Source organism: Mirounga angustirostris, unplaced genomic scaffold (assembly GCF_029215605.1).
Source record: "Mirounga angustirostris isolate CCGP_5_RB_7025 unplaced genomic scaffold, mMirAng1.0.hap1 SCAF_13, whole genome shotgun sequence".
In the NCBI taxonomy this organism is placed as follows: Eukaryota; Metazoa; Chordata; class Mammalia; order Carnivora; family Phocidae; genus Mirounga; species Mirounga angustirostris.
In genome coordinates this window covers 42413389-42439512 of record NW_026991721.1, presented here as the reverse complement: position 1 = coordinate 42439512, position 26124 = coordinate 42413389, and the positions used below count along the sequence as shown (strand labels likewise).

At 40.5% G+C, this 26124-nt stretch overlaps 1 protein-coding gene across 1 annotated transcript in view; it reads left to right on the top strand.

Annotated features, from left to right (window-relative positions):
- SPON1 (spondin 1) overlaps nucleotides 1-26124 on the top strand; it is a 244851-nt gene that overhangs the window by 96418 nt on the left and 122309 nt on the right. The window contains exons 4-5 of the mRNA XM_045894085.3: nucleotides 377-450; nucleotides 5208-5330. Of these exons, the coding sequence (XP_045750041.1) occupies nucleotides 377-450; nucleotides 5208-5330 (197 nt within the window). The remainder of the gene's footprint in view (nucleotides 1-376; nucleotides 451-5207; nucleotides 5331-26124) is intronic.

Here is a 26124-nt window from a genome sequence, read left to right as displayed (position 1 = left end):
ATTTGGTGGGTCTATAAATGACTTCAGTCGTTTGATACAAAACTATAATAAAATGAGCCATTGAGAAAAGTTACTGAAAATGCCATTAGTTCACTTTCTTACCTTAACAATAATATTAGCACCGCAGACAGCACAACAACTAATATTTATTGAGTGGTTTCTAAGTATTGACGTACACGTTTTTTTATTTAGTTCTCAGAGCAATCCCATGAGGTATGCATTATTATGAATGCCAGTTTTCCAATGAACAAACTGAGGCACAGAGAGTGAGGGGTGACTCCCCCGAAGCCACACAGCCTTAGGCAGCCAGGCCAGGATCCGACGTCCCTCGAACCTTCTCTCCTCACCACTGCACTTGTGTCTTCTTTCCCAACAGGGCCAGCATCGTACAGAAACGCATCATTTATTTCCAAGATGAGGGCTCTCTGACCAAGAAACTTTGTGAACAAGGTAAGGACTGCAGGTGGAGGAGGAGCCAGAGAAATGGAAGGGGGCTCATTCAGTCCAGCCACCCAGTGGCAGGACTTCGGTGATTGGGCTTTCTGAGCTTCTCCAGGTTCTGCTCCCTCACGTAGCACTGATTTTTAATCTGGCTGTGTGTAGTGGATAATTGGATCCGCATTAAGCTCTAATTACTCAGCTTTGATTCCCTGGGTAGGAGATAATGTACCTTATATTGGTGTCATCTTCTTATTTTTGTGAAACAGTGATTATTCTAAAGAGGTTCCTTGGAATAATTCACAGAACTTAATTAAGAAATGCACAATTGTGTACCTTTAAGATGTCTTTAATCGTTCTCTGGAATAATCACCAGCAGAACTTGTGAGGCACCTGGGCAACATGGGGGGATTTTCTCCAAGAAAGACAAGCGGGAGGTGGGATTGCCGAGGGAGCATTGACTTTATGAGTTTGCCACATTCAAGGACGTGGCCCTTAGGTTTGCAGGCTTATTGATGCCCTCTCCTTGGGTTGAAGGCACTCTAACAAAGCTCATGGAGATCAAGTAGACTGGCAGATCAGAGAAGAGGCTGGGATTCAGATCCAGCCTGGGTTTGAATCCTCACTCTGCCCTTCCCAGCCCTGTGACTTAATATATATTTAAAATAGTACAGCGCCTCCTTGGCACATAGTAAATGCTATATATATATATGTGTGTGTGTGTGTGTGTGTTAGCTATTGTTATCTGTATGCAAAAGCTTGTTTATTAATCCATCATAAAAAATTAGGACTTTTAACATCTGAATGTGTTTACAAGTCATTAAAGAACTAAATAAAAATAGAAAATGTTCTACAATTATATATCTTAACTGTCTAATGTCTATTCATTTTTGCAGAATTTTTATTTGCATTTAGAGCAGTTAGCATTTTGAGAGAAATAATCTCCAATTCTAGTAAATCATAAGCTGCTGAGAGAAAGAAAGTTTCATATGGGTCTTCTGGGAAAATAATAATAATAGCTAATATTTTTCAAGTGCTTTGCTATATGCCAGGCACTATTCTAAGCACTTCACGTGCCTTGCTCATGCGCTCTGCATAACAGCCCTATATGGTAAAGACTGTCAGATCATCCCTATTTTATAGGTGAAATGTCTGAGACATGGAAAGTTTTTAAAATCTCACTTAGCATCATACAGCTCGTGGTCGAGAACAGGGTTTGGACCTAGGAGCCAGTGTTCTTAGCCACTGCCTTTCTGTTGAAGGGACTACATTTCAGTGCGTTGTACCAAAGCATAGCTCCCTCTGGACGAGTGAGAGCAGAAACTAGGTTCTATGTGGAAGATGGCTTGGAAAGCATGAAAAGAGCAGAGGGAGAGAATTGGACACCTGCATTAGAGTTATACCCATCGTAGGGACCAGAGAGCTAGAACCTGGGGGCCAGGTGCCTAGTCAGCTTCCAGGTGGACATGACCACACACGGCTTTGGGGGCCTTCCTTTTTATATTTAATTACTCAGCCTTTTTGCTAGCACAGAACATCTTGACTATTGAGGCTCTTTGTTCCTAAAGTACGGTCCCCTTCCTGCCCTCTCTCCATGAGATGACATGCAGGTCCATGAGGTAGAGTCAGAGTGTTCTGGATCACACATTTATAAGCCACCTCTAGATCTACACCCATAGATGGCTAATCACAGCCACTGTGGTCTGGTTTTGTTAGCTTGACATTCAGAGGACAGTCTTATTTCCCAGATTTGAGGGTTCTTAGGAAACACTTTGCTGTCACCCCCGCATACGGACAGCAATCATTAACTAAAGTGCACTTGCCAGAGCCTCAGCCCTGATGTTGTGTGAAGCTAGACAAATATGCTAAATTCTGCAGATTCGGTGTCAAATGGCATGCAAGTCTGTATTGGTTATCACTTCTGAAGCGGAGATCCTATCAAAATGACTAAACATGCCTATGTATAAGAAGATTGTTTTCCAACAGCAACTTTGTGGGCAAAAAAAGGTCCTGCAGGCCCTGGGCTGAAGGATCATTACGTGCAGTTTTAGACCATCCCCAGAGACAGCAGACCCATGAGGAAATCCCACAATTAGAAAAGCAGATCACCTTAAGAAAGTCTTTAATTTGTAAGCAGAGAGCAAAAGGATTTCTCTTAAATGTGTATGCCTACTTAATTATCTCTAGCTCTTCCATTAAGGTCTTTACGTTCTCAGCTTCCTTGGTGAGTCAGATCAAATCTGTCAAGGAAGGGGAGAAAGAAACTAGTATCGAGTATTTTTTCTCAGTTGAAGCTGTGCATCCATAGGGGAAAAATTAACAACTGCAAAGATAAAAGGCAATGGCAATCATTATTTTTTTTAAAGAAACATTAAATATTAAGTTCCTTACAATTAGGAACAGAGAGACATAAAATATTCAAAAAGGTGACCTATATGAAACACATACATGCCCATGTTTACTTGAATACCACGTCACAAACGATGAAGTGAGAGAGATAGAGAAGGAACGCAGAGAAGGAAGGAAAATGTGGGAAAGAAGGAATAAGGAGCAAAGGAAGACTAAGGGGAGAGCTGAAAAGGAAGAAGCTAATGGATGGAGAGTAGAAATGAGAGAGGGGGCAGCTAGGGGATCAGCACGGCTGGAAGTCCCCCATATTGGGCAGGCCCTGCTGCGGTTAGCAGAAGAGGGGTGAGTTACCTCTGGTCATCATCACCCTTTAAAAACCTGGTTCCTTTTCAATAGGCTTTTCCTCAAAGGGAACAGTAGGTCTGTTTTTAGTTTCAAACTTAGAGCCTTATTTTTTTAAATGGAAGCTAATTTTCCTTTGGAATTCCAAAAGGTTTATTGTAAGTGTATTCCCCTGAACTCCTGAATATATCTTTAAGTTTACTACCCATATCTGAAAGCCCTTTTGAGAAGGTAAAGCTACCAATTTGCCTTATTTTGGTTTTTTGAGAGATTGCTCTGTCATCAAATGGCACCTGGGAGCTACAATTGAAACCTCTCCATGTATCTCTCAGCTTGGAATCCCTTTTTCAAAACTAATTTAGTTCTTTTATAACATAGTTGATCATAATAATAATAATGGAAATGTAAAAGGAAAAAAATCTTTAAGAGTTCCTAATTTACGCTACCTTTCCTGAAATATATTCAATAGGGCTTGTCCTTTAACTATCAAAGTGGCTTACACAGGAATGGTACCTGGGTTTCATGTGCATTAAGCAACGGAGAGCCTGCTCCTAAGCACAGACAATGCGCGGGCCTCTTCCAAGTGTAGAAAAAAAAAATAGCCAAACAATGATTTCTATTTTGGGTGGTTTCAGACCTCTTCTTTGGTGCTGTTTAGAAACCCTGGAGCTATATAGGGAGGCCATATTTTAGATGCACCAGCCTTCACTTGAAAAAGCATAGAGAAATACACACACAAAAATTACTCTCATTGGTGTTTATGCAGACCTATCCAGCAGAAGGTCCTTCCTGGAGTGATACAGCACAAAGATTAAGAACCTGGACTCTGGACTCAAAAAGGCCTGAGTTCCAGTTCTGCCTGCAAACCTACTAACCCTGTGACCTTGCACTGGTTACCTAATTGCCTCAGTTTACTGATCTGCAAAATGGTATTAACTAAAGTACTTACCTCCTACGGTTGCTAGGATTAAATGAGACTGTGCATGGAAAGAGATCAGCACCTACAAGGACTCTATACAATGTTGTTATTATTACCATCTTTCATACTTTTGCTCCATCCTAGAGTGCAGAATTCACTTCTTCTATCCATCACTGATTTTGCATGTTCAGACCAAAGGTACCCAGTGAATTCCACAAGGAAGACTTTTAAATGCTCTTCCTGACACTCAAAAAGATTTTTATACTGTCACTGCTCTTTATATAATATTTAAGAATAAATGTCCAACTTGCCAAAAAAAAAAAAAAAGAACCTTTATGTTAATACCACTGGAGAAACCAAAGAAAAAGTAGCTGAAGCAAGTTGCATCTGTAAGCCTCTGTTTGGTCTTGCAGGAAGCAGAACAGACTGAAAGCAACAATGCAGTTAGGGATGTGAGCTTGACAATCGGAAATACTGAATTTATTCATGTAATCTCTCTTTCCTCACTTATCAGCTATTCACAGATAAAAATGGGGACAGAGAAGGAATCTTGTTAAGTTTTTCCTGGCTGCTGCTGTGCTCAGAAGTAAACCTGAACTTACCAACATCGTCCTAAACCCTCACCCCTCCCAAGTCTCTGAAAGCTTGATAAGAAGGGATGTGACTATATATGCATTTTTTACAATAGTTTTCAGCAGTCCTTCATGTCTGTCTACTTGTTCTCACTGCTCCTCTGCAAAGCTGTTCCTTCTGGTCCTGGCAATTCAGCCCCAGAGAACATTTCTTAGAGAAAACACACACATGCATATTCCTCTTAAAATTTAGTGGGAAAGTCCTATTGTGGGAAAAAAGGATAACAGGAAATTTTATCCCTGGTTTCCTAAATATTCAGCCTTATTGGTCTCACAGGTCTCCTCACATTGTTAGAGCAAAAAGTTCTGAGTCTTTTTTATTTGCAGAATATAATTACCATACTTAGAGTTATATAAAAATCCTTTATAGCCCGAGTACTGACCTGGTTCTGGGTGTTGTTAGTCGATGAAAACTGCACGTCATCTTCTTTTCCCAAGCCTTAAGGACAGGATAAGACCAAGAGGGTGCTGCCTTATAAGTGACCCACATTTGTTTCCTAACTTAGTGATTTCCCTGACTGTTTCAGATTCCATGTTTGACGGGGTAACTGACAAACCAATCTTAGACTGCTGTGCCTGTGGAACTGCCAAGTACAGACTCACATTTTATGGGAATTGGTCCGAGAAGACGCACCCAAAGGATTACCCTCGTGAGTAGAGTAGACACCTCGTGGATTGGGGGAAGGCGTGCAGTGAAGTTGTCTGGTTGTGGGGTAAACCAGCCGAAGTATGTCGGGTCTATTGGCTTTTACCAGCTGACTCATGAAATACACATTCCCAGAAAGTGAATTCATCAAGATTAGCAGATATAATACTGGTATGCTTTGAGCTTTCATTGCATAGCATTGTTCTAATCTGTGATTTAAAAAAATATTTCGAAGGTCATGCTGCTTATCTTCGGGTCAAGCATTTGGTAACCTCAGTCCCCCTAAAGAGGCTCTATCCATGAATTACACAATAGATCTATCTGTGCTGGAAATAGCTGGCAAGAAGGACCTGCTCTTGACTCCACAGATTAAGGTCAACAAACATTCAACATCCTCAATCATAATGCTGGTAATCTATCTGCACACACTTTCCCTACGGATTCCAGATACCACCTTACAATCCTTCATGACACCATGCTCCAGACAGCCAATACCAATCCATAGGAGTTATTAAGAGGCCCCAAACTTGCTATTTTGGAGAAGATCCTTAATCAGGACCCTACCAACTCCCTTTTAGCATATGATCATCTCAACAAATACCTAGCATGTGCCAGGCACCATGCTAAGCTCTAGCGATATAATAGTGAACAAAAAAAGACACAACCCATATTCTCATACAACTCAGAGATTTGTGGGGAGACAGGCACTTACTGAATAATCACACACAAAAATGTGAAAATTCTAATGATGAGTAGTGGACCTACCATGTGCCAAGCATTTGTACATATGTTATGTCATTTAATCCTCAGAATAACCTGTGTTTGTGGATGAGCTCACTGAATATCAGAGAGATGTCATGATTTGCCCCTAGTCAGATGTAAGTTAATAGTGGATCCAAGATTTGAAAAGGGATTTGTCAGGCTCCTTGGACTGCCTTTAAGACCCAGTGACGCTCATTCTCTCTAACTGTGGGTGGCAGGCTGTTGGTGTGGGGCACTGAGCACGATTTTTCTGTTCGTTGTCTGTTTTATTCTTATACATTTCACTTTTGAGTTGCCACAGCTGGGAAAGACAAGTGGAACTGGGAGAAAGAGATTAAAAAGAGGGATTTGGGTCAACCCCTAAAAAGGGGGAGCAAAGGGTACGCAGTTGGGACTTAAGAAGACCTGGTCCAGACCAGAGCCTCCATAGTCCCCAGGCAGCCCACCCAGCAGGGACTTGGCAGATCAAGATTATTTAATTTTACCCACATGTAATCAAGACTTGGGATCTTAGAAGCTTCTTCCTAGTTCATTCTTCTCACTCTGGGATTCAGCTTGATCTGCTTCAGCTGGTGTGGGAGACCTGTGTGAACAAAGTTGGACTCTCTTCCTGGGGAGGAAGAAACCACTTGGAACAAGGATGATGGAAAAAAATTTCCTCCAGTGCCTCCAGTCCACTAACCCAGAGGAAATAAAATGTTAGGGGCCCATTACTCATCTTTCGTAATCCTAAGGAGCTTCTTGTGCTGTTCTGTTGTGACACTGTTATTCCCCAGAATTTGGGGGAAAAAAAAAAAAGTACAGACCATTGTTTCTGGGTCTTTGGGCCAAATCAAGTACAAATCTATTCAGAATTTCTGTGGAGTTGTTGGGAGTTTCTTAATAAAACAGACATGTGCTCTAGCTCCCCCAGGATTGTTCCTTTGTCAGATGTCAGTGTATCTTATTTTGGGGTTGGAAAAATCTGGTCACTATGTACAGAGGAGCGTTTATCACATCGGACTGTAATTATTTCTTAAGGAGTCTTTCTTCTCTATCAGGCAGAGCAGTCCTCTAGAACAAAAGCCATGACACACTCATCTTTCATTCTTAGTGCCTTGGAAGTGCTTGGTGCCTTCCCAAGTATTAGGTACTGATTGTTGAATTCAGAGTAGTATTCGCTGAGACCTGGGAAGCAGATTTCTAGCTCGCATCTAGTCACCATGGCCAATACTGATGAGGAATTGTAGGCCAGACCTTCCTTAGAGGGAGAGGGGTCAGAGGATTGGAGCCAATGGGAAGGACACAGAGAGGGTCTAAGAAGGACTTTGAAAATTCGATGCTGGCAGAAGTGATTTCTACTAATCTTAAGTAATAGATGACTTTCCTTTCGCTGCTCCAGGGATGATCTTGTCTTGATAACCAACCATTGCCATGAAGCCCAATTAAGTCATGATGCTTCCCAACCATAGTGCAAACTGATAAATGTCAGGTCCCTCTCGCCTTTATTATTGCTCATCCCAAATACCACTTTGTCCACAAGGAGCTCAGAGCAGCAATTCTCAAGCTTTTTAATTTCAAGATGCTTAAAAATTATTGAGAACTGAAACATCCTTTTGCTTATATGAGTTGTGTCTATCAAAATTCAACATATCAAAAATTAAAACAGAAGTTTTAAAATATTACTTATTAATTAATTTAAAAAGTAACATATAATGAATTAGCAATAATAAACCCATTACATGTTAACATATTTTATGAAAATAATTATATTGTCTAAAACAAAAGAAATTTAGTGAAAGAGCATCATTGTTTTACATTTTTGCAAATCTCTTTAATATCTGACTTAATTAGAAGACACCTAGATTTTCCTATTTGCCTCTGCATTCAACCTGTTGTGGTATGTTTTTTTGGTTGAAGTATATAAAGAAATTCTATCTCACACAGATATGTAACTGGAAAAAGGAAGAATATTTTAGTAACTTTTTCATTAATTACAGATAATCTTCTTTGATACTATACCAAAACTCTACAAAGGGTAGTTTCTTTTTTTTTTTAAGATTTTATTTATTTATTTGAGAGAGAGAGAGAGCAGAGAGCACAAACAGACAGAGGGAGAGGGAGAAGCAGGCTCCCCACTGGGCAGGGAACTGATGCGGGGCTCCATCCCAGGACCCTGGGATCATGACCTGAGCCGAAGGCAGCCGCTTAACTGACCGAGCCACCAAGGCATCCCCAAAGGGTGGTTCCTTAAAGGATAATTACAGTGTAGAACATGAAACCGTAGCATTAAACGTGTACTCTGTTACATTAAAATGCATTGCTTTACTTTGCACTTTGAATGAATCTTTTACAAATAAATGATTTTGTGACATCATACATTGGTCATTTGGAACATACTGGTTTACCAAGTTATGCAGATGGTCCAGATGTTGAGACATCAAAAATCACATTCATTGGGGCGCCTGGGTGGCTCAGTTGGTTAAGCGACTGCCTTCAGCTCAGGTCATGATCCTGGAGTCCCGGGATCGAGTCCCGCATCGGGCTCCCTGCTCGGCAGAGTCTGCTTCTCCCTCTGACCCTCCTCCCTCTCATGCTCTGTCTCTCATTTTCTCTCTCGCAAATAAATGAATAAAATCTTAAAAAAAAAAAAATCACATTCATTAATATTGCTTCCATTCTCATTAGAAACATGTTTAAGCATTAGAAAGCTACCAGATTCATAGTGACAGATTCAAGTTTTCCAAAATTCTAAGTTTTGCTTGAAAGTTTGAATTTCGTCATTGGCAACGCATCCTGTCTTGTTGTTTTCCTTGAAATGACAAGCTCACTTCATTTTTGAGAAAACGTCTACCACATTCTCCAGTCGGAATAGCCATAATTTGTCTGTCATTGGTTCTTTCAAGTAAAAATGATGTTTATGAAAATAAAAGTGTCCAGTCCAGCTTGTAAGAGCATTTACTCAAGACAATCATCATATCTGAGTATATACAGAAGTGTTTCATGCATGTTCCCCAGTTAGTCACACAGAATGGGAGAAAAATGTGTACTCAGACGTGCAGAGACTAATACAAAACATTAATAATTTTTATTGTTTCATCAAAAACATTCTAAAGTGAAGCTGACTCTTTGCATTGTTTCCTGCGGCTCCTGGCAGTGACTGCTGACAACCTTCGAGGCCACTGCTTGGATGGGCGCTAAGTGACAGCGGGTTCACGCTTTAGCACCATCAGGGTGAAGGCCAACATGTGGCAAATGTCTCAGTATTATTGTGAAAATAGTTTTCACCTCACAGACCCCCTGCAAGGGCCTCAGGGTCTCCAGAGGTCTGTAGACCGCACTTGGAGAACTTCTGCCGTAGGATAGGATAGCACCCTAAGGTGTCTGTCCTTCAGTTCTCTTTGGGTGACTTGCCCTGGAGAATTTGTATTGGGCTCTACAAGAGGATTGGGCAACGCCCTTGTGCCTTCAGTCCTTGCTTGTGGGGGCCACATCGACAGGTGGCTCTTCTCAACCACTGTACAAGACGGTTGGTCCCAAATGCTGTTTCTGGGGTTCCCTTTCTTAGAGAACAGAGGACTCTGCATCCACGACAGCCCCCTCCCTGGGAGAGGCTAGGTGTGGTGAAATCAGGAAGACGAGGTGATGGCCCAGGCTGACATCCCCTCGCCATTGTAATGCCATAAACCTCTGCTGCCCATCTGGAAGTAGTGAAATCCTTTTAAAACACCCCCAACTGGGTAGTTTCGAAATCCATTTTAAGGCTGGGTCTTGCAAGTTTTACCTCCTAATTTTATAAGTGAAAAAAACCTGAAGCACAAAGTTAAGGGCTCAGATCATATAGCCAGAGAGTTTCAGAAACAAAATCAAAGCTCAGATCTCTTGATTCCCTTTTGCCTTCTTCTGGGTGCTGTCACAAGGCTGTCTTCTCTCCTCTGCAGTGAAATTCAATGTCTCATACACAAAGCATCTTTTAAGCATCTGCTGTACCCATGTGGACTCAGCCGATACTAAATTCTGAACAGCTTTGCCCCACTGTACAAAGACCTCCCCTCTAGAGATCCTAACTTAGAAGTCAGAAAGAGAAAGTCTGGATTCACTGAGCCTGAACAGAGTTCCAGAACCCTGAAGTGTTAGGAGAAGTGCAAGCAAGCCCCCCAGTGTCTGTCCTCTGCAGTCTTCAGCGTCCAGAAGCCATCCAGGAGCTTGTGTCCTTTACAGGACATGGTGGCCAGGCATGTCTCCCAGGGTTTGGAGACAGGCTCTGTCTTTGCCAGGGGATTGGGAGTTGCCTAACATGCTGAGTCACTTTGCTCACTTGCTCTGAACACAGTTCCTAGGTTTGTGTGTTTGTTTAAGATTTTATTTATTCATTTGAGAGAGAGAGCGAGCACGAGGCAGGGGGAGCAGGGGCAGAGGGAGAGGGAGAAGCAGACTCCCCGCTGAGCAGGGATCGCAGGACCTGGAGATCATGACCTGAACCGAAGGCAAACACTTAACCATCTGAGTCACCCAGGCGCCCCAGGCTCCTAGGTTTTTGACAAATGCCTCCACCCTGTAGAGATTCTGTAATGTCCCTTGACGATGTAAACTGCACAACACTCCCCATTTTTGATATGGTATCAGTTTTAACACTGTTTAACAAATACGTATTGATGAAAAGAACATTTTTTCCAGGAGCCCATTATTTTTGTTTCATCTGATGACGCATTGCCTAAAATATAAACATGGCCACTGGGAAATACACTCTGTAGAATCAAAGTTACTTTTACAATGAAACTCAGCCATCTTTTCCATTGGGTCATGTTATTTAAAAATTATTAGTTATTAAATCTAATCACATAAAAGACCACCACTCTAACCCTTGGCAACAACTCTCATTTCTTCATATGTTCATCCACTTAGAGAGTTGCACATTTGGAAACATTGCATTCTACATCGTGCCTTTGGTTTTGTTTCCATAGTCGTAATTTGTTACATCACCTTGCTCTAAAACGCTTATCAAAAAAATAAAAAATAAAAAAAAATAAAACGCTTATCTAACTGTTCTTTTATTGAACATCTAAGTGATGTCAGGTCTTTTGCTAACATAGAAAAGCACTACAACAAAAAAGCTTTTTTTTTTTTAAAGATTTGTTTATTTGAGAGAGAGAGCAGGGGGAGGGGGAGAGAGAATCCTCAAGCAGACTCCCCACTGAGCATGGAGCCTGACAAAGGGGCTTGATCCCAGGACCCTGACATCATGACCTGAGCCAAAATCAAGAGTTGGCCACTTAACCGACTGAGCCACCTGGGCACCCCACAATAAAAAAACTTTACAGTAAAGTCTTCTTCCATCTTTTGTCCTTCCTTTGAATCATTTCCTTGAAATAATTTCCCAAGAGCAAGACAGCCCGATCAAAGGATACGCACTTTTTATGGGCTCTTAAGACATTTTGCCAGATTCTTCTCCAAAATATTTGTATCAATTTACCATGTGACCAATAATGAATACATAGATCTCTTTCTCCCAGCCTCCTCAGCATTTAACTTAACATTTTCTGTTTGAGTTTTGCCAATTAACGGTTATAAAAAATTAACTCATTATTTTAAATTGTCATTGATTTAATGACTAACATATTTGAATCTTTTTTTTGTGCTTATTGTGTTTGCCTTTAAAACCCCTATGGCATTGACAAGAATCAAGTCTGATTTTGCTCATTATCTCCTCAGGGTCTAGCTCATTGTCTGGCCCACTGAAAGCCTGTAAATAAATAGTGTGGAATGAATGAATGAGAAGCAGTTACAAAATGAGCAAGGAAAAGGGTGGAGGGAGATGAACAATGGGAAGCCACTGAAGAGGTTGGGGCAGGAGAAAGAGGACCTTATATGGCTGCTAAGTGGGGAGCAGATTGGATGGTGCTTGCAGTTAATTGGGAAGGTAGGTGAGGAGGATATTACGGTGATGGTGCTAGCTCAGACTAAGGCAATAATGTGGTGATGGGGTGAATGGATGGACTGGAGATATCTTTCAGAGGTAGATTCTGTCTTGGATTGGATGCAGAGGAGTTACAGAGAAAAGCATGAGCTGACAAGTACTCTTGCTTCTTAAAATATTCCTCAATATTATTGTCTCTCTATTTTTGCAAGTGATCATGAAATCATTTTATCAAATTCTGTAAAGGATCCTGTCAGAATTTTAAATGGGATTGCATTAAATCCCTAAATTACTTTTGGAAGATTTGTTAGCTGTATAATATTTAGCTTGCTCACTTTCTTCCCATTTGTGATAAGAAAATATGTGGGTTTCCGCAGCCCAGTGCCTAGAACAGTCATGAGTCACAGGTGGACTATAGGCCTCTTCTCTCCATCTAACTTCAGAAACAAAGTGAAACATTCAATAAACAATAATCCCACTCCTTCCCACCATCACAGGGCAATCCCTCTCCAGGCTGAGTAATTGTGCCCATCAGCGCCCCCCAGTGGTGCCACCGCCAGGCTGTGTATGAATAGAGATGTCACCGGGAATTAGAGTTTGGTACCAAGTACATGCGTCACAATACACAGTTTTAGTGAAAGACGGATTAAAAGAAAAAGGATTTCCCCCTTTTTCTCCTCTCTTCTCTCCATTTCTCTGGGAAGTCTTGCGGCAACAACTCTCTGTGTTATGCACCGGGATGGGGAAGGAGAGTCAGTTAATCTGGTCTTCCAGTTCAACATGGCAGGTTGAATGCAAACATTAATTTCTGATCTTTCCTCCAACCGCATAAAGACAGCACTAGATGAATAAAAAATAAACTCACAAAGACAAGAAAAAAGGAAAGAAGACCACACCCTACCAGAGATATTGGCAAAATCTGGGGAGCTGGAGAGGTGGCAACTCTCAGCAGAGCAAAGAAGGAAGAATCCTCCGTACCTGTAGAGAGGGGGAGTGCATAACAGCCAAGCCAACTGCTTGCACAGATCACAGGAATAGCCTCAGGAACCAGGCGTTCAGCACAATGGATGAAAAAAGCCTACCATCGTGAAACTTTAGAGTAATGGGGATCGGGGGACAACCCAAAAAGCATCCAGAAAAACAGGCAACAAAGAATCAGACCTTTTTAGAACAACACAAGAGCTACACCACAGTGGAGCAATGTCAAATTTCAAACTCGGGGTTCTAAATTCTGAGGGGGGACCCGTTTTGCTCAGCCTGGAGACCAGACAAAGACAGAGCAGTTCTGTTTTGTCTCCATGTGCTAGTTGGGCTTCTTTGTAGATGGCTTTTTCATGGAAGTTTCTTTATTTTGTTTTGGTGAAGAGAGTATGTAATAGAACATTTCTGCTTTTGTGTATTTACAGAATTTGCTTTGTTTGGTTTTTCATGACCTCCTATCTGTTTACTCGAGAAAGCCTTTTCCCTTATTCCACGCAGGTGCTGAGGGATATGTTATTTACTTTATGGCACACGAGCATCCTTGGTCCATTCGGGGCCCCTCTGGCTTTATTTGCTTTTTGTTACATTCCATGTACCCCACATAGGACGACTGTCATATTCTAATCTTTCTGCCATCTTATTTTATATTTGCTGATTGTAATTTCTTTTTGTTTTTTTTTTTTTTTAACCACTTCTATTCTTTCCATTGCCTGCATTAAGTTTTCTTCTGCTGGTTTAGACATTATTTGATTCATGTTGTTGTTCTTGTGGTGGTTGCCTCTAATTTAAAACACACACTTAGGTTGATTTATCTGTATTGATTTCATAAACATTTCAGTATTGGTCTTCCTCTGAACAAAACAAGAACGTTAGCGTGTTCTCAGATTCCTTTGTTGTCTACCACCCCTCGACCCAAATACACACTCATGTTGGTTATTTTCGAGGAGAGTCTTTGATCTCCCGTGTATTTCCGTGTCTCTGGTAGTTCCATGGGTCTGTGTTTCTGAAGTCTCCGGGGTTGAACTCAGAGGAGTGAGGCGTGAGTGCTAATTCACGATCTCATCAGGAACCAACAATAAACTTGCAGGGTTTTTTATTTATGGTGTTCAATCCATTTAATTCTTGGCAGTATCTATACTTACTGCTATATGATGGTAAGTTTAATTATGTTTATTCAGGCTCTATTACTTGATCATTTCTTCTTGATTTTTCATGTTCTGATAATGGGGTACTAACACCTTGATCTAAAACTGTGTACTTATCATTTCTCCTTGAGCTTTAACAGATTGTTTTCCATTTGTCACTATGTCTTTGGAACCTATAGCATCATATCATTATATCATCGTGATTAACTCTGACTTTCAACATCGCATAATTAACATAATTAGCTGGTTTTAATAACTTTTGCCTTAAATTCAATCGTGTCTGAAAACTCACCTGCTTTTTCTTCCCTTTAATTAATTTCCCTTTTAAGTGTTTTTTTAAATTTATTTTTTCTTATTTTTAGACTGTCTATGCCTTTTAAAGATTTTCCAATAAACTATTGCATTCATCCAATTGGAAGGGCTTTTGTGTTTTTCTTTCTTTTTTTTTTTTGTTTCAGTTTTTTTATTTGTTCTGTTTTGTTTTGTTTCTCAACGTGATTATTTAAACTTACACTTACTTTAACCTCAGTCCTATGCAGTTTATGTTCTGCCATTCTACTTTTTACCTCTCTGTTGTTATTGTTAATTTGTTTTCTTGTTTCTAGATTTTCTTTGGTATTACATAGGCAACGAGCATGTATTTGGTTTTGGTTTTGCTTATTTTTATTTCGTTTGGCAACAATCTTCTTTTAAGTCAATTAGCTATCAATTTAAAACATACAACAAGGTTTTACTTCTATTTTATCAGTATACTCCTATATTATTAGCATAGCATCTTTTGATTCACTCTTATGAGAAACCTTTGCTGGTTTTTGTTTTTCTCAACCCTTTTCTTACTTCCATTCTCCATTGACTTCACTTACTACTCAGTTCATTTCTTTTTATCTACTTTTAACAATTCTCCTCATTCCCAACTCCCATCAATTCTTCTCTGTTATTGTTCTTATTTACTTACCTCCTCAATAAAGATGTACTGATTCAGGATTTTTTACTATTTTTAACAACATCATTTTTTTTTTCAGGTCTTTTTAAGATCAGATTTCTTTTTGAAATAAACTTGGAATCCAACACTTGCCCATTAGTGGGTGATTGAACTTCTTAAGACTGAAATTCTGTGTGAGTCTTTGCATTTGGCTAGCAACTCAACTGGGTAAAAGCCCAAATTATACAGTTTTTTACTCTGACTATGGTTTATCCATGGTTTTCCATTATAGTGAAAAAAAAAAAAAAAACCTAGTCCTTATTCACTTATGATTTATATTCCTTTACATGAAATCTATAACCTACCTCCGCACAGAGTGCTTTCTTCTTCTCCTGCAGTTAAAATATTTGATGACACCCGCTATTCTAAATGAGATCTTAAAAAGGGCTTTATGTATACCTTCAGCTATTTTATTAGTGGTGACATTATTCTTCGAGGTCATTTTTTTTTCCTAATCTTTGATTTGTTGTTGTTGTTCTTTATTGTTTGTCCAGTCATTCCATAGATCTATTCAGAGCATCTCCGGTGTGCCGGCAGCGTGTCAGTTCATTCCTGTTTATTCCTTCTGTTTCCTCAGGAACTCCGTGCTCGGTCAGGATGCTCCGTTCCCCAGACCCATCTTCTTTCACATCTTTTCCTATCTCTCTCTGTGCTCTGCATGTTTTCCCCTAGTTCATTTCTCTTTCTCTGGTAAGTTTCCTATAGCATCCGGTCCCACATTGGACTCATGTTCTCATTGTTGGCGCCTACCCACTCCTTCCTCCCATAATGAGTTCTCCTGAAATAGGTATATTTTAAAAATACATTGCGACTCTTCTCTAACTTCTGTTTTTATTTTTGTTTCATTCCATGGCTTATTGCTTCCCCCTCACACCTCATCCTGCACCCAGCTTCTTAATTCAGAGTTCTTCTCTCATTCTGCCGAACATTTTTAATAGTTCAAAATCTTTTCTCCCCCTTTTACTCGTTTTTTCCTCATGTGATGATTATGACTGCTATCTCTGAAACCTTTGCCTCAGGGGTGCCTGGGTGGCTCAGTCGTTAAGCGTTTGCCTTCGGCTCAGGTCATGATCCCAGGGTCCTGGGATCAAGCCCCGCATCGGGCTCCCTGCTCAGCAGGAAGCCTTCTTCTCCCTCTCCTGCTCCCCCTGCTTGTGTTCCCTCTCTTGCTGTGTCTCTCTCTGCCAAATAAATAAATAAAATCTTAAAAAAAAAAAAATGAAACCTTTGCCTCAGACGATTTTATTGGCATTTAAATGGGACTTGAAATTGGAAGGTTCCAGCCTCTCGTGCTGCCTCCCTCCTGGAGGTCCACAAACTAGTTCTCAAGCATACCCTTTCTTAAATAAGATACGCCTTCGCTGGACTGACCATTTAGTATGATATATAAAGTATTACTGTCCTTGTATCTATCAAGGTAAAGTCTCATTACCACCAATAGGGGTAAATTAATTTATTGATGACTTATTTGCCATTTACTCCTGCCGGCTGGCAGTTCAAAGAGCACATGGTTAGTGCCTCTCATTCATGCAGCTTAAACGGCCACCTGTTTGGAACTGATTTGAGGAGGAAGAAGTATTGGATTCATTGGCAAGTCATGGATTAGTTATTATGTAAGTTCTAATGCTACCAGTTCCCCTGGCAAAATGGATGTGATTCACATTTAAGTATGACACCAACCCATGCATTTTTCCTGCAGTATTTCCTTCAGACTTGTTTGCCAGAACCTGCGCAGCGACTCCAAGAAACGCATACTTTAATAATAAAGACTTGATTTTCCCTTTGCATGAGAATATCCTAAACTCCAAAAAGTCTTTATGAAACTGAAGAGGAGGGACTGTATAAAGTCCATTAAACCACAGCATTATGTATGGTTACCCAGGAATTTGCACACAATACTCAGCTATAGCTAATGGCATTTATGCACTTAAGTTTTCCAAACAACGAGTTGAAAGATCTACCCTCAAGAATTGTTTCTGCTGAGAAAGGGCAACTATTTATAATCATGAGTGGAGTTTCTGCAAAGGTCTGTGCCAGGCACTACAGTCCTGGCAGACGGCCCTCCCCAGTTTGCAAGAACTCTCCTGTTTGGGGCTGGAAGTGAAGCATGAGTACAAAGAAATACTTGCAGCATTTTCCTAGCCTCAGTTAAATTTCAGAGTGAAAGAACAAACACATAACAGGACAAAGGATATAGGAAATCACAGCACAAGCAGCCCTGCCTTATTTTTAGTAAAAAGGATTAGTAAGGGCGACCCTGCAGTAAAGCGGATTGCCTGGGATCAGGGAGTAGGATGGTTGTAATCTCTTTACTAGAACACTGAGTTGATTGATTAAATTAAAAGTTATGAGTCAAATGCCCCCCAGAACATCTTGGAACCTTTCAGTCTCTGCGTATTCATGTGATCCTAATGACCTTCCACTGGAAGGGAAAAGAGTGTGCTACCTGTAGGGAACCCATGAAGAAAGGCTAGGGAGCAAGATAAACCTTTTCACAACTGCCAGCAAGAGTTTAATTAAACTCTCTCTAACATAATCAGCTTGGTTCAATTTAAGAGCAATGCGTGCCATGTTTTCCCTGCACATGGAGCGTCCCAGGGTCCTGCAGCTCAAGTGGAAAGAACAATGAAAAGCAGAAGGCTTTCTCTTCACATCTGGCTCATCGGAATGGGGCTAAGAGGCTTTCTGGAGGCTTTTGCTGACTGGGACAGTTAGTGTTTACAGATGTGAGTGGCTTTCAGTCATTGAATGCAAATTGCGTTTGCTTTGTTGTGCACACCCTGGGAAAACCAAGAGGAAGAAGAGGAATAATGTTCCTTTATCCGCCCACCCACATTGAGATTCAGGGCACAGTCTTTTCAGGTTTATCGGGTCCCTAAGCAACCTTTGAAGAGAGCTGTCCATCTGTCCGGCTGTCCCTCCTGCAGCAGACATGGATTCATTTGGCTTTGCTTTTCAAGTCTCTGGTTCCATCTTGGGTCCATTGACTGAATTTTTAGGTAAACATTTCTGGCCTGCAGACCTGAGTGGTTCCCCAGCTCCTGGGCTAATTCTGCCTCCCTCTTAAACTTTGATCTGTATTCTGAAGGCGAGCTCGTCAGAAAAGAAAGTGAAAGAGGGCTTGCTTTTAATGTGAAGACTAAAAGCCAGAAAAATAAGCTAAAGCAGGAGGTGGGAGAGAGCAGTTTCTTGCGGGAATAGTGAACCTCAGCACCAAATATCAGAACAATGTGAGAGCCTTTTGAAAGAGCATTTCTGTGGTGAGAGAAACTGTAAGTCCGGTTTCCCTTGCCCCCAAAATTGGCCAGTGGTGAGTGCTCTGCTAAAAATCAATGTAAACCACATAGAGTCTGAACCATCGTGGACTTGGAAGTCAGATCCCACTTGGAGTCTTGCATCTGACACTCATTTACAGAGCCTTATGAAAATTGCTGTACCTCTCTGTGCCTCAGTTGGCTTGTTTGTAAAGCAGGGATAATCAAAACACCTACCTCATGAAACTATTTCGAAAATGGGCCAGAGCTCAAATCTAAGCTCCTCTGTTCACTGGCTGTAGGACCTTGGAAAATACACCAGCTGACCTTTTGAGCTCTGATTTTATGTAGTAAGACCAAAATCTACATCACTGGATTATTCTAGGGGTAGGTGAGTTAATATTCTTACAACTCTTAAAATAGGCTTGGTATATAGTGGAAGTTCACAAAGTGTCAGTCATTTTCAGTTTTGAATGAGGTAACTCCTAAGTGGTTTTTTTTTGTTTTTTGTTGTTGTTGTTTGGGTTTTCTGTGGGTTTTTTGTTTTGTTTTGGTTTGGTTTGCTTAATACCAGATACACAGCAAGTTCTGTCTTAACTGTGGCTATAATGTGCTTATTTCTAACCTTGTCATTATTCCCACCCACATTCTCAGCCTTTAAATAAGGATTTAGCTCTGATCTCATGTTGAAATCTTGGACAGACCTTCTCATCTGATTGGCTTTCATCAGCTGGTGAGAATTTCCTAAAGTATCCACCTGGCTCCTAAATTTTCTCCATGCCCCAGTGGAGACAGGGCTGAGTTCCAGGTACACTTTATCATCCCTAACCTTACGAATACCCGATAAGATGAAGATGAGTAGCCCCAAATTTAAAATGCAAAGATACTTTACAAAAGATCTCATACTGTGGATAGTCCAACCAGCAGTGAGGAAATAGAGTTTGCATTTGTGACAGTTTTCCCAACTCGGAAAGGAATTTAGTAACAAATACAACATACATTTCACAATCAGCCAGGCAAACACATGGAACTAGTCAGCTAATCTTGATTACAAGTTAGTATTTACTGACTTGTATTTTTGTAAATAAGCTAAAGGAAGTAAACAGAGTTTGAGATTTATATGTTCTGTGATTTCTGTTGAGCAAAATTGGTTTTACTTGGTTTCTCTCCCCTCTCCCCACCTCCCCCTATAAGCACATAAAAAATTCTTAGGTGGGATTTGCCTCTAAGTATACAGGGACCTGAGCAGCACCCAACTAGAGAACAAGCAAAGCTGGGATAAGATAAGAAAACCACTTAGCTGTTGAGCACAAAGGCTCCTGGGGTCTGCACCATCCCCTGTAATGACATCAAGGAAATGTCACATCGGACAGAATCTAGACCCTCTCTAAAAATCTACCCTAGTTAAGTGCATCTACTTCCTTTAATCCATAAGATCTGGAAAAATCTCTCATATCCTCCTCAACCTTGGGGCAGGCAATTATAATTAGCGTCTTCATGGTACTATGTATATTAGAGATAACATTGGACAAACTTCCTATATGATCCTTTTCCTTACCTTCTATCTCCTGTGTCCTCTTTGCTTTTTCCCCACCTTCTATAATGGTTTTATGCTAGACCCCTGGAGGAAAGCATTGGAGTTGGTTGGGACCATCACCGTGTCCCCAGCTCCAACACAGTGTCTGATCTAGAGTTAGTGCTCAATACATGTTATTCAGTGGGCTTACTGCAAAAGTCTTCTTCATTAAAAATATATATTTAGGGACACCTGGGTGGCTCAGATGGTTAAGCGTCTGCCTTCGGCTCAGGTCATGATCCCAGGGTCTGGGATCGAGCCCCGCATCGGGCTCCCTGCTCAGTGGGGAGCCTGCTTCTTCCTCTCCCTCTGCCTGCCTCTCCCCCTGCTTGTGCTCTCTCTCTATCTCTCTGACAAATAAATAAATAAAATCTTTTAAAAATAAATAAATAAAATAAAAAATGTATTTAACTACTTAAGACAATCATAGGAAGGGAGAATGTATATGTTCTAAAAATCTTAATAAGGTTACTCAGAATCATATGCACAGAACTCTATTGAAGCTAACAGCGTTTATGTGCTTAAAGTTTTCCAAACAATGAGTTGAAAATATACCCCGAAGAATTGTTTATGCCAAATAAGGCTGAGTATTCATGGTCATGACTGAAATTGCTGCATGTTTTCTGCCAGCCACTGCATTCCTGCCAAACATCCTCCCAATTTGCAAGGATTCTTGGGTTTCACGTTGGAAGTAAAGCAGTAAAATGCCTCTTCAACCCAACTGACATGGGTCTTATTCTTCATTAGTACTTGCTTAGACTACCCTGAGTAGAGCAACCTCCTAACTCTCTGAAATGCTTATTTAGGTTGACAAAGTGATATGGATTTTCAACCGAAGAGCATGGAAACAAGTTAATAGAATTGTGATGTCAATTTGGATTGTGAACACACACTTGGAAAGTGGCTCTTGCTACTTCCATGCCAGAGGCACCAACTGAGAGGTTGTCAGTCAGAGACTTACATCAGCCAAAGGGAGAAATCAGCTCCCCATCCTGGTAGCTGATGCACCCAAACTTGCAAGGGATAGGGGGAGGGGAGGTGGGGAGGAAAAAAGCAAAAAACTGGCAGACCGAAGTCTTAGATTTGCTAATCACAGCTACTAGGGGGTATATGCTTGAAGAATAACTCACAACAAAGAGCAGTTACAGGCAAAAGCTCCTAGAAAGTGAGCCTGCTGAAGACCCTCAGCCCTGTTTTCAGATTCAGTGCAGCCCCCCAGCATTCCGGCACCAGTGAATTTCCAAAATTCCCAAGAATTTTGCAGGAGTTAAGCAACCCATCATTGTCCCAATTCTAACAAGTCTGTCACACCTAAAGGTAAAAAGTGTAGTCTCTGGAACCAGACTAAATCCTGCCTCCACCACTTACTGTCCATGAGATGGTAGGCACACCCCTTCATTAACCTCTCTGTGCCTCAGTTTTCTTATCCATAAAGTAGGAATGGTAACAATACTAACTTCACAGGACTCTTGTGAGCATGAAATGGATTAATGTATGTAAAGAGCTTAGAAGAGCCTGGCATATATTAAGTGTTATATAATTGTTAGCTACTATTATAATTCATTTTGTGTGATCCACTTCTTGCCTTGAACTCCAGTTCTCATAATTGGATCTCCGTCTTTAGGCATTCATTGATTCCATAGATATTTAGGAACTGCCTACCATCTGGCTGACCTTGCCCTTAAGGTTGCCTTGTTCCCTAGTGAGACCTATGTAGGCAATGAGGATGAAGTCCTTCCCTTGCTCCTGGAATTCTGCCTCTTAGAGCAGCCATACCGGCCTGATGCCCAGGGTCCCTGGTCTCTTCGAAATATCGGGAGCTCCCACCACCAGTCTCTGTCTCCTCTCTAAACTCACTGCCTGGTCTGGCCTTGATTCTGGCAGCACCCTTGAAATTTGTTCAAGCAATGAATAAATTATTCAACCCTTTATTTCCCTCCAAGGAAGAACTAGGAAGCCAGACCTTATCAAGTCAGAGGAATTCCTGCTGCCCCTTTATTGCAATAATTTAATCTCTAAGAAGTTAAAAAAAAACACCTAAGGAAATAGCCCTCTAATCATAAACGATCCCTCTTCATCAAGAGAAAACAGACTTGGGGCGCCTGGGTGGCTTAGTCGTTAAGCGTCTGCCTTCGACTCAGGTCATGATCCGAGGGTCCTGGGATCGAGCCCCGCATCGGGCTCCCTGCTCCGCGGGAGGCCTGCTTCTCCCTCCCCCACTTCCCCTGCTTGTGTTCCCTCTCTCGCTGTGTCTCTCTCTGTCAAATAAATAAAATCTTTAAAAAAAAAAAAAAAAGAGAAAACAGACTTTTCCTGCTTAGAATTGCACAAGCAGAACTCTTCCATTTCACCAGAGCTCCAGGGAATAATAGGCCACCAGCTGCCACCTTGGGCTGCAGGTTTCAAGAACTTGGAAAGGGAATTTTCCATCCTGATTATTGCCTTTGCAGTGTTCTCAGCTGCCAGAACATGGTGGTGGGCGTGGGTATGAGCCAACTTTTGTGTTCCTAAATAATAAGGCTGAGATGCTGTCCTCCTTTGCTACAGAACCCTGGACACACAGGAAGCAGTCAACCCTGGGCACCCATCTATCAACCAACTTTCCTATATTACCTACTATGTGCAGGCCTTTGAAAAATAAGTCACCTCTTTATGTATTTTTAAAAGCATCAGAAGGAAAGCTAATACTCAAGGCAAAACTAAGAAAGTTCTGATACTACCAAAGCAGAAGAGACTTGACCAAGGTCACGTGCCCCAGGAGGGGGAGATCCAGGATTTCATTACGTGAGCCTGAGTTAAAAGGCTAATTCTTAGGCAGTGTTGAATTTACTGAGACCTGACCAGCCTAATCTCTTGCCCCTCTGTAACTTGTTGTTGTTGTTGTTGTTGTTGTTGTTGTTTTGGCTCCACACCCATCTTATCTTCTCAGATGGCACACTGCTTATTGTGACCTCTGGGCCTTTGCACTGGACGTTTTGTGTGTTTGCAACATTCCGTCCAGCCCCCACACCCTTCTTTTGTTCTGAGCTTAAACCCCACTGCCTTGGAAAGACTTCCAATTCCCCAGGCTGGATTAGCAGCCCTCCTCTTTTCTGCTCCAGCCTCGTGGTTATCCTATCTTGACACCTTCCATGCTGTGTTGCAATTGCCTGTTCACATGTCTGATCCCCCTAATGTCCTAAGACAGGGCAGGGCCATAGTCTGGTTTGGCTCAGAATCCCCAGGACCCATAACACATGACCAGTAAGTATTTGTTGAATTAAGAGGAACCAAGCTCTCTCTCTACCAAGCTGCCTCCCTGACAGATCAAATCCCAAAATAAAGATACCAGCTTTGCAATTCCTGGCTAATGGCTCCATGCAGGCTGAGCTCCTGCCCAGAGCACCTGACCTCTGATCCTTAAAATGTTCTGAGGTAAGCTTTGAGCTCCCACCTCTACCTCTTACAAGCTCACAGCTCATCCCTGTCATTTCCCTGTCACCATCCCCATTACATGAGAATTAAATTTTTCATTCCAATACAATGCAGCTCAAGCCTAGGGTAGACCAGAGTGAGCCTTGAGAGACAAGGAAAGAAAGCTAACACTGCTTCTACCTTCACATTTTCCTTTTTAAAAGCAAACTTTTAATAGAAGCATGCATACATACGTACATACATACAGAAAAGTGGGTACATCCTAAGTGTACAGCTCACCTTTTCCCATTCATTTGAACACATGCATATTAGCAACTCCAGAAGCCTCCTTTTGTCCCTTCCAGTCAGTGCTCCCCAACAAAGGGCAGCCACCATCATGACTTCCATCATAGATCAAGTTTGCCTGTTTTTAAACTTTTTATAAGTGGAATTTTATAGCATGTACTCTTTTGTATTTGGCTTCTTTTGTTCAGCTTTATAGTTTGTGAGATTCATCCATGTGACTGTGCATAATTTTGGTTTGTTCTTTCCCATAACTGTATAATATTTCACTGCATGAATATACCACATTTAATTCTTCCATCCTATAATGGATGAACATTTGGGTAGTTTCCAACATGGGGTTATTATGAATAGTGCTGTATAAACATTCACGTGCATGTGTTCTGGTAAATATATGTACACATTTCTGTTCTTTATATACTAGGAGTGGAATTGCTGGGTCATAAGATATGTAGCCCAGCTTTAGTAAACTGATTGTTAAACGGTTTTCCACAGCTAGAGAAATCTGGTAATCTACATCCTTGCCAACACTTGACATTGTTGGTCTTTTCATTTTACCTACCTAGTATGTGTGCAGTGATATCACATTGTGATTTTAATTTGAATTTCTTTGGTTTTGACTACTAAGTTGTTCTTGGCCATTTGCATAAATCTAAAGTGACTGTTCAGTCTTTTGACCATTTTTTCTATGGAGTTGTCTGCCTTTTCCTTGTAGCAGTTCTTTTTATATTCTAGTTATGAGTCCTTAGTCAATTACATGTATTCCAAATATCTTCTCCTGTTCTGTGGTCTACCTTTTCAGTCTTCTGATGAACAGAAGGTTTTAGCTTTAACATAATCCAAATGATCTTTTTTTCTTCATGGTTAGCACTTTTTGTATCTCACTTAAGAAATCTTTGCTTCCCCCACAGTTATAAAGACTTAGTTATATATTATCTTCTAAAAGTTTTATTGCTTCTACCCTCCATATCTAGGTGCTGAATTGATCTGTAATTGAAATTGTGTATGGTGTGAGGTAGGGATCAAGATACTTTCTTTTTTTTTTTTTTGCTAGAATCATTTATCAGGATGCCCATCCTTTCCCTTCTACATTAGTGTTTCATTTGTCATGTATTAAGTGACTATATATCTGTGGGTCTATTTCTGGACTCTGTATTCTGTCATTCTGTTTCATTAGTTTATTTGTCTATCCTTTACATCTGGGAACATTAGTTCTCTATTCTTCTTCAAGATTATTTTGACTATTCTTAGTCCTTTATATTTCTGCATAAATTTTAAGATCATGATCTCAATTTTCATTTAAAAAAAACCCACTAGTATTTTTATTGAAATTATGTTGAACTTATGAACAAAATAGGGGAGATTTGACAACTTTACATTATTGACTCTTCTAATCAACAAATATATTCTATCACTCCATTTATTTAGGTTTACTCACACTTCACTCAATAATGCTTTATGGATTTCTATGGAGAAGAGGTCTTATTAATTTTTCACTGGATTTATTCTTAGATACTATATATTTTATACTTAGCAAGTAATAGCTTTTTAAAATTTCATTTTTTTTAATCACTGGTATGTAGAAATGACATTGATTCTTACATATTGACTTAGTATTCAGAGACCTTGCTAAATGTACTTATTAATTCTATTAGTTTATATATGAATTATTTTGTTTCTTGTTTTTAAAAATTTATTTATTTGAGAGAGAGAGCAAGCACAAGTGGGGTGAGGGGCAGAGGGAGAAGCAGGCTCCCCGCTAAGCAGAGAGCCTGATGCGAGGCTTGATCACAGGACTCTGGGATCATGACCCGAGCCGAAGGCAGATGTTTAACCAACTGAGCCACCCAGGGCTAATACCCCTATATATAAATTATTTTGGAATTTTTACATACACCATTATATCTTCTACCAACAATTCCCTTCCAGTCCTTATGCCTTCTATTTCTCTTTACTGCCTTATTTCACTGGCTAAAAGCTGGTAATAGTGGGCATTCTTGCCTTCTTCCCAATCTTATGGGGAAAGCTTTTAATATCTCACTTTAAGTATGATTTTTGCTATGGCTTTTTTGTAGATTTTTTAATCAGGTAAGGAAAGCTCCATTCTATTCTTAGTTTGTTGAGTGTCTTTTTTTTTAATCATGAATGGGTATTGAATGCAATCAAAACTTGTTCTGTATCTATGAAGAGATACATATAATTTTTCTTTTTTTCTGTTCATGTGATGAATTTCATTGATTGAATTTTGATTGTTAAACCACCCTTGTATTCTTGGAATAAACTCTACATGGTTGTGTATGGCTTAACTGGATATAGGGTTTGTTAATACTTTGTTTGAGATTTCTGCATCTACAGTCACCAAAAAGGCTGGGGTTCTGTCTTCACTTTTCCCTTAAATTTTGAGGTGGAATTTTTTACCCCAGCCTGACTCCCCTTTTATCTTATATATAGACTTGTTTCAATAGGCTTTGCTTCTATTATTAGCTTAACAAACTTTCCCCCAGGA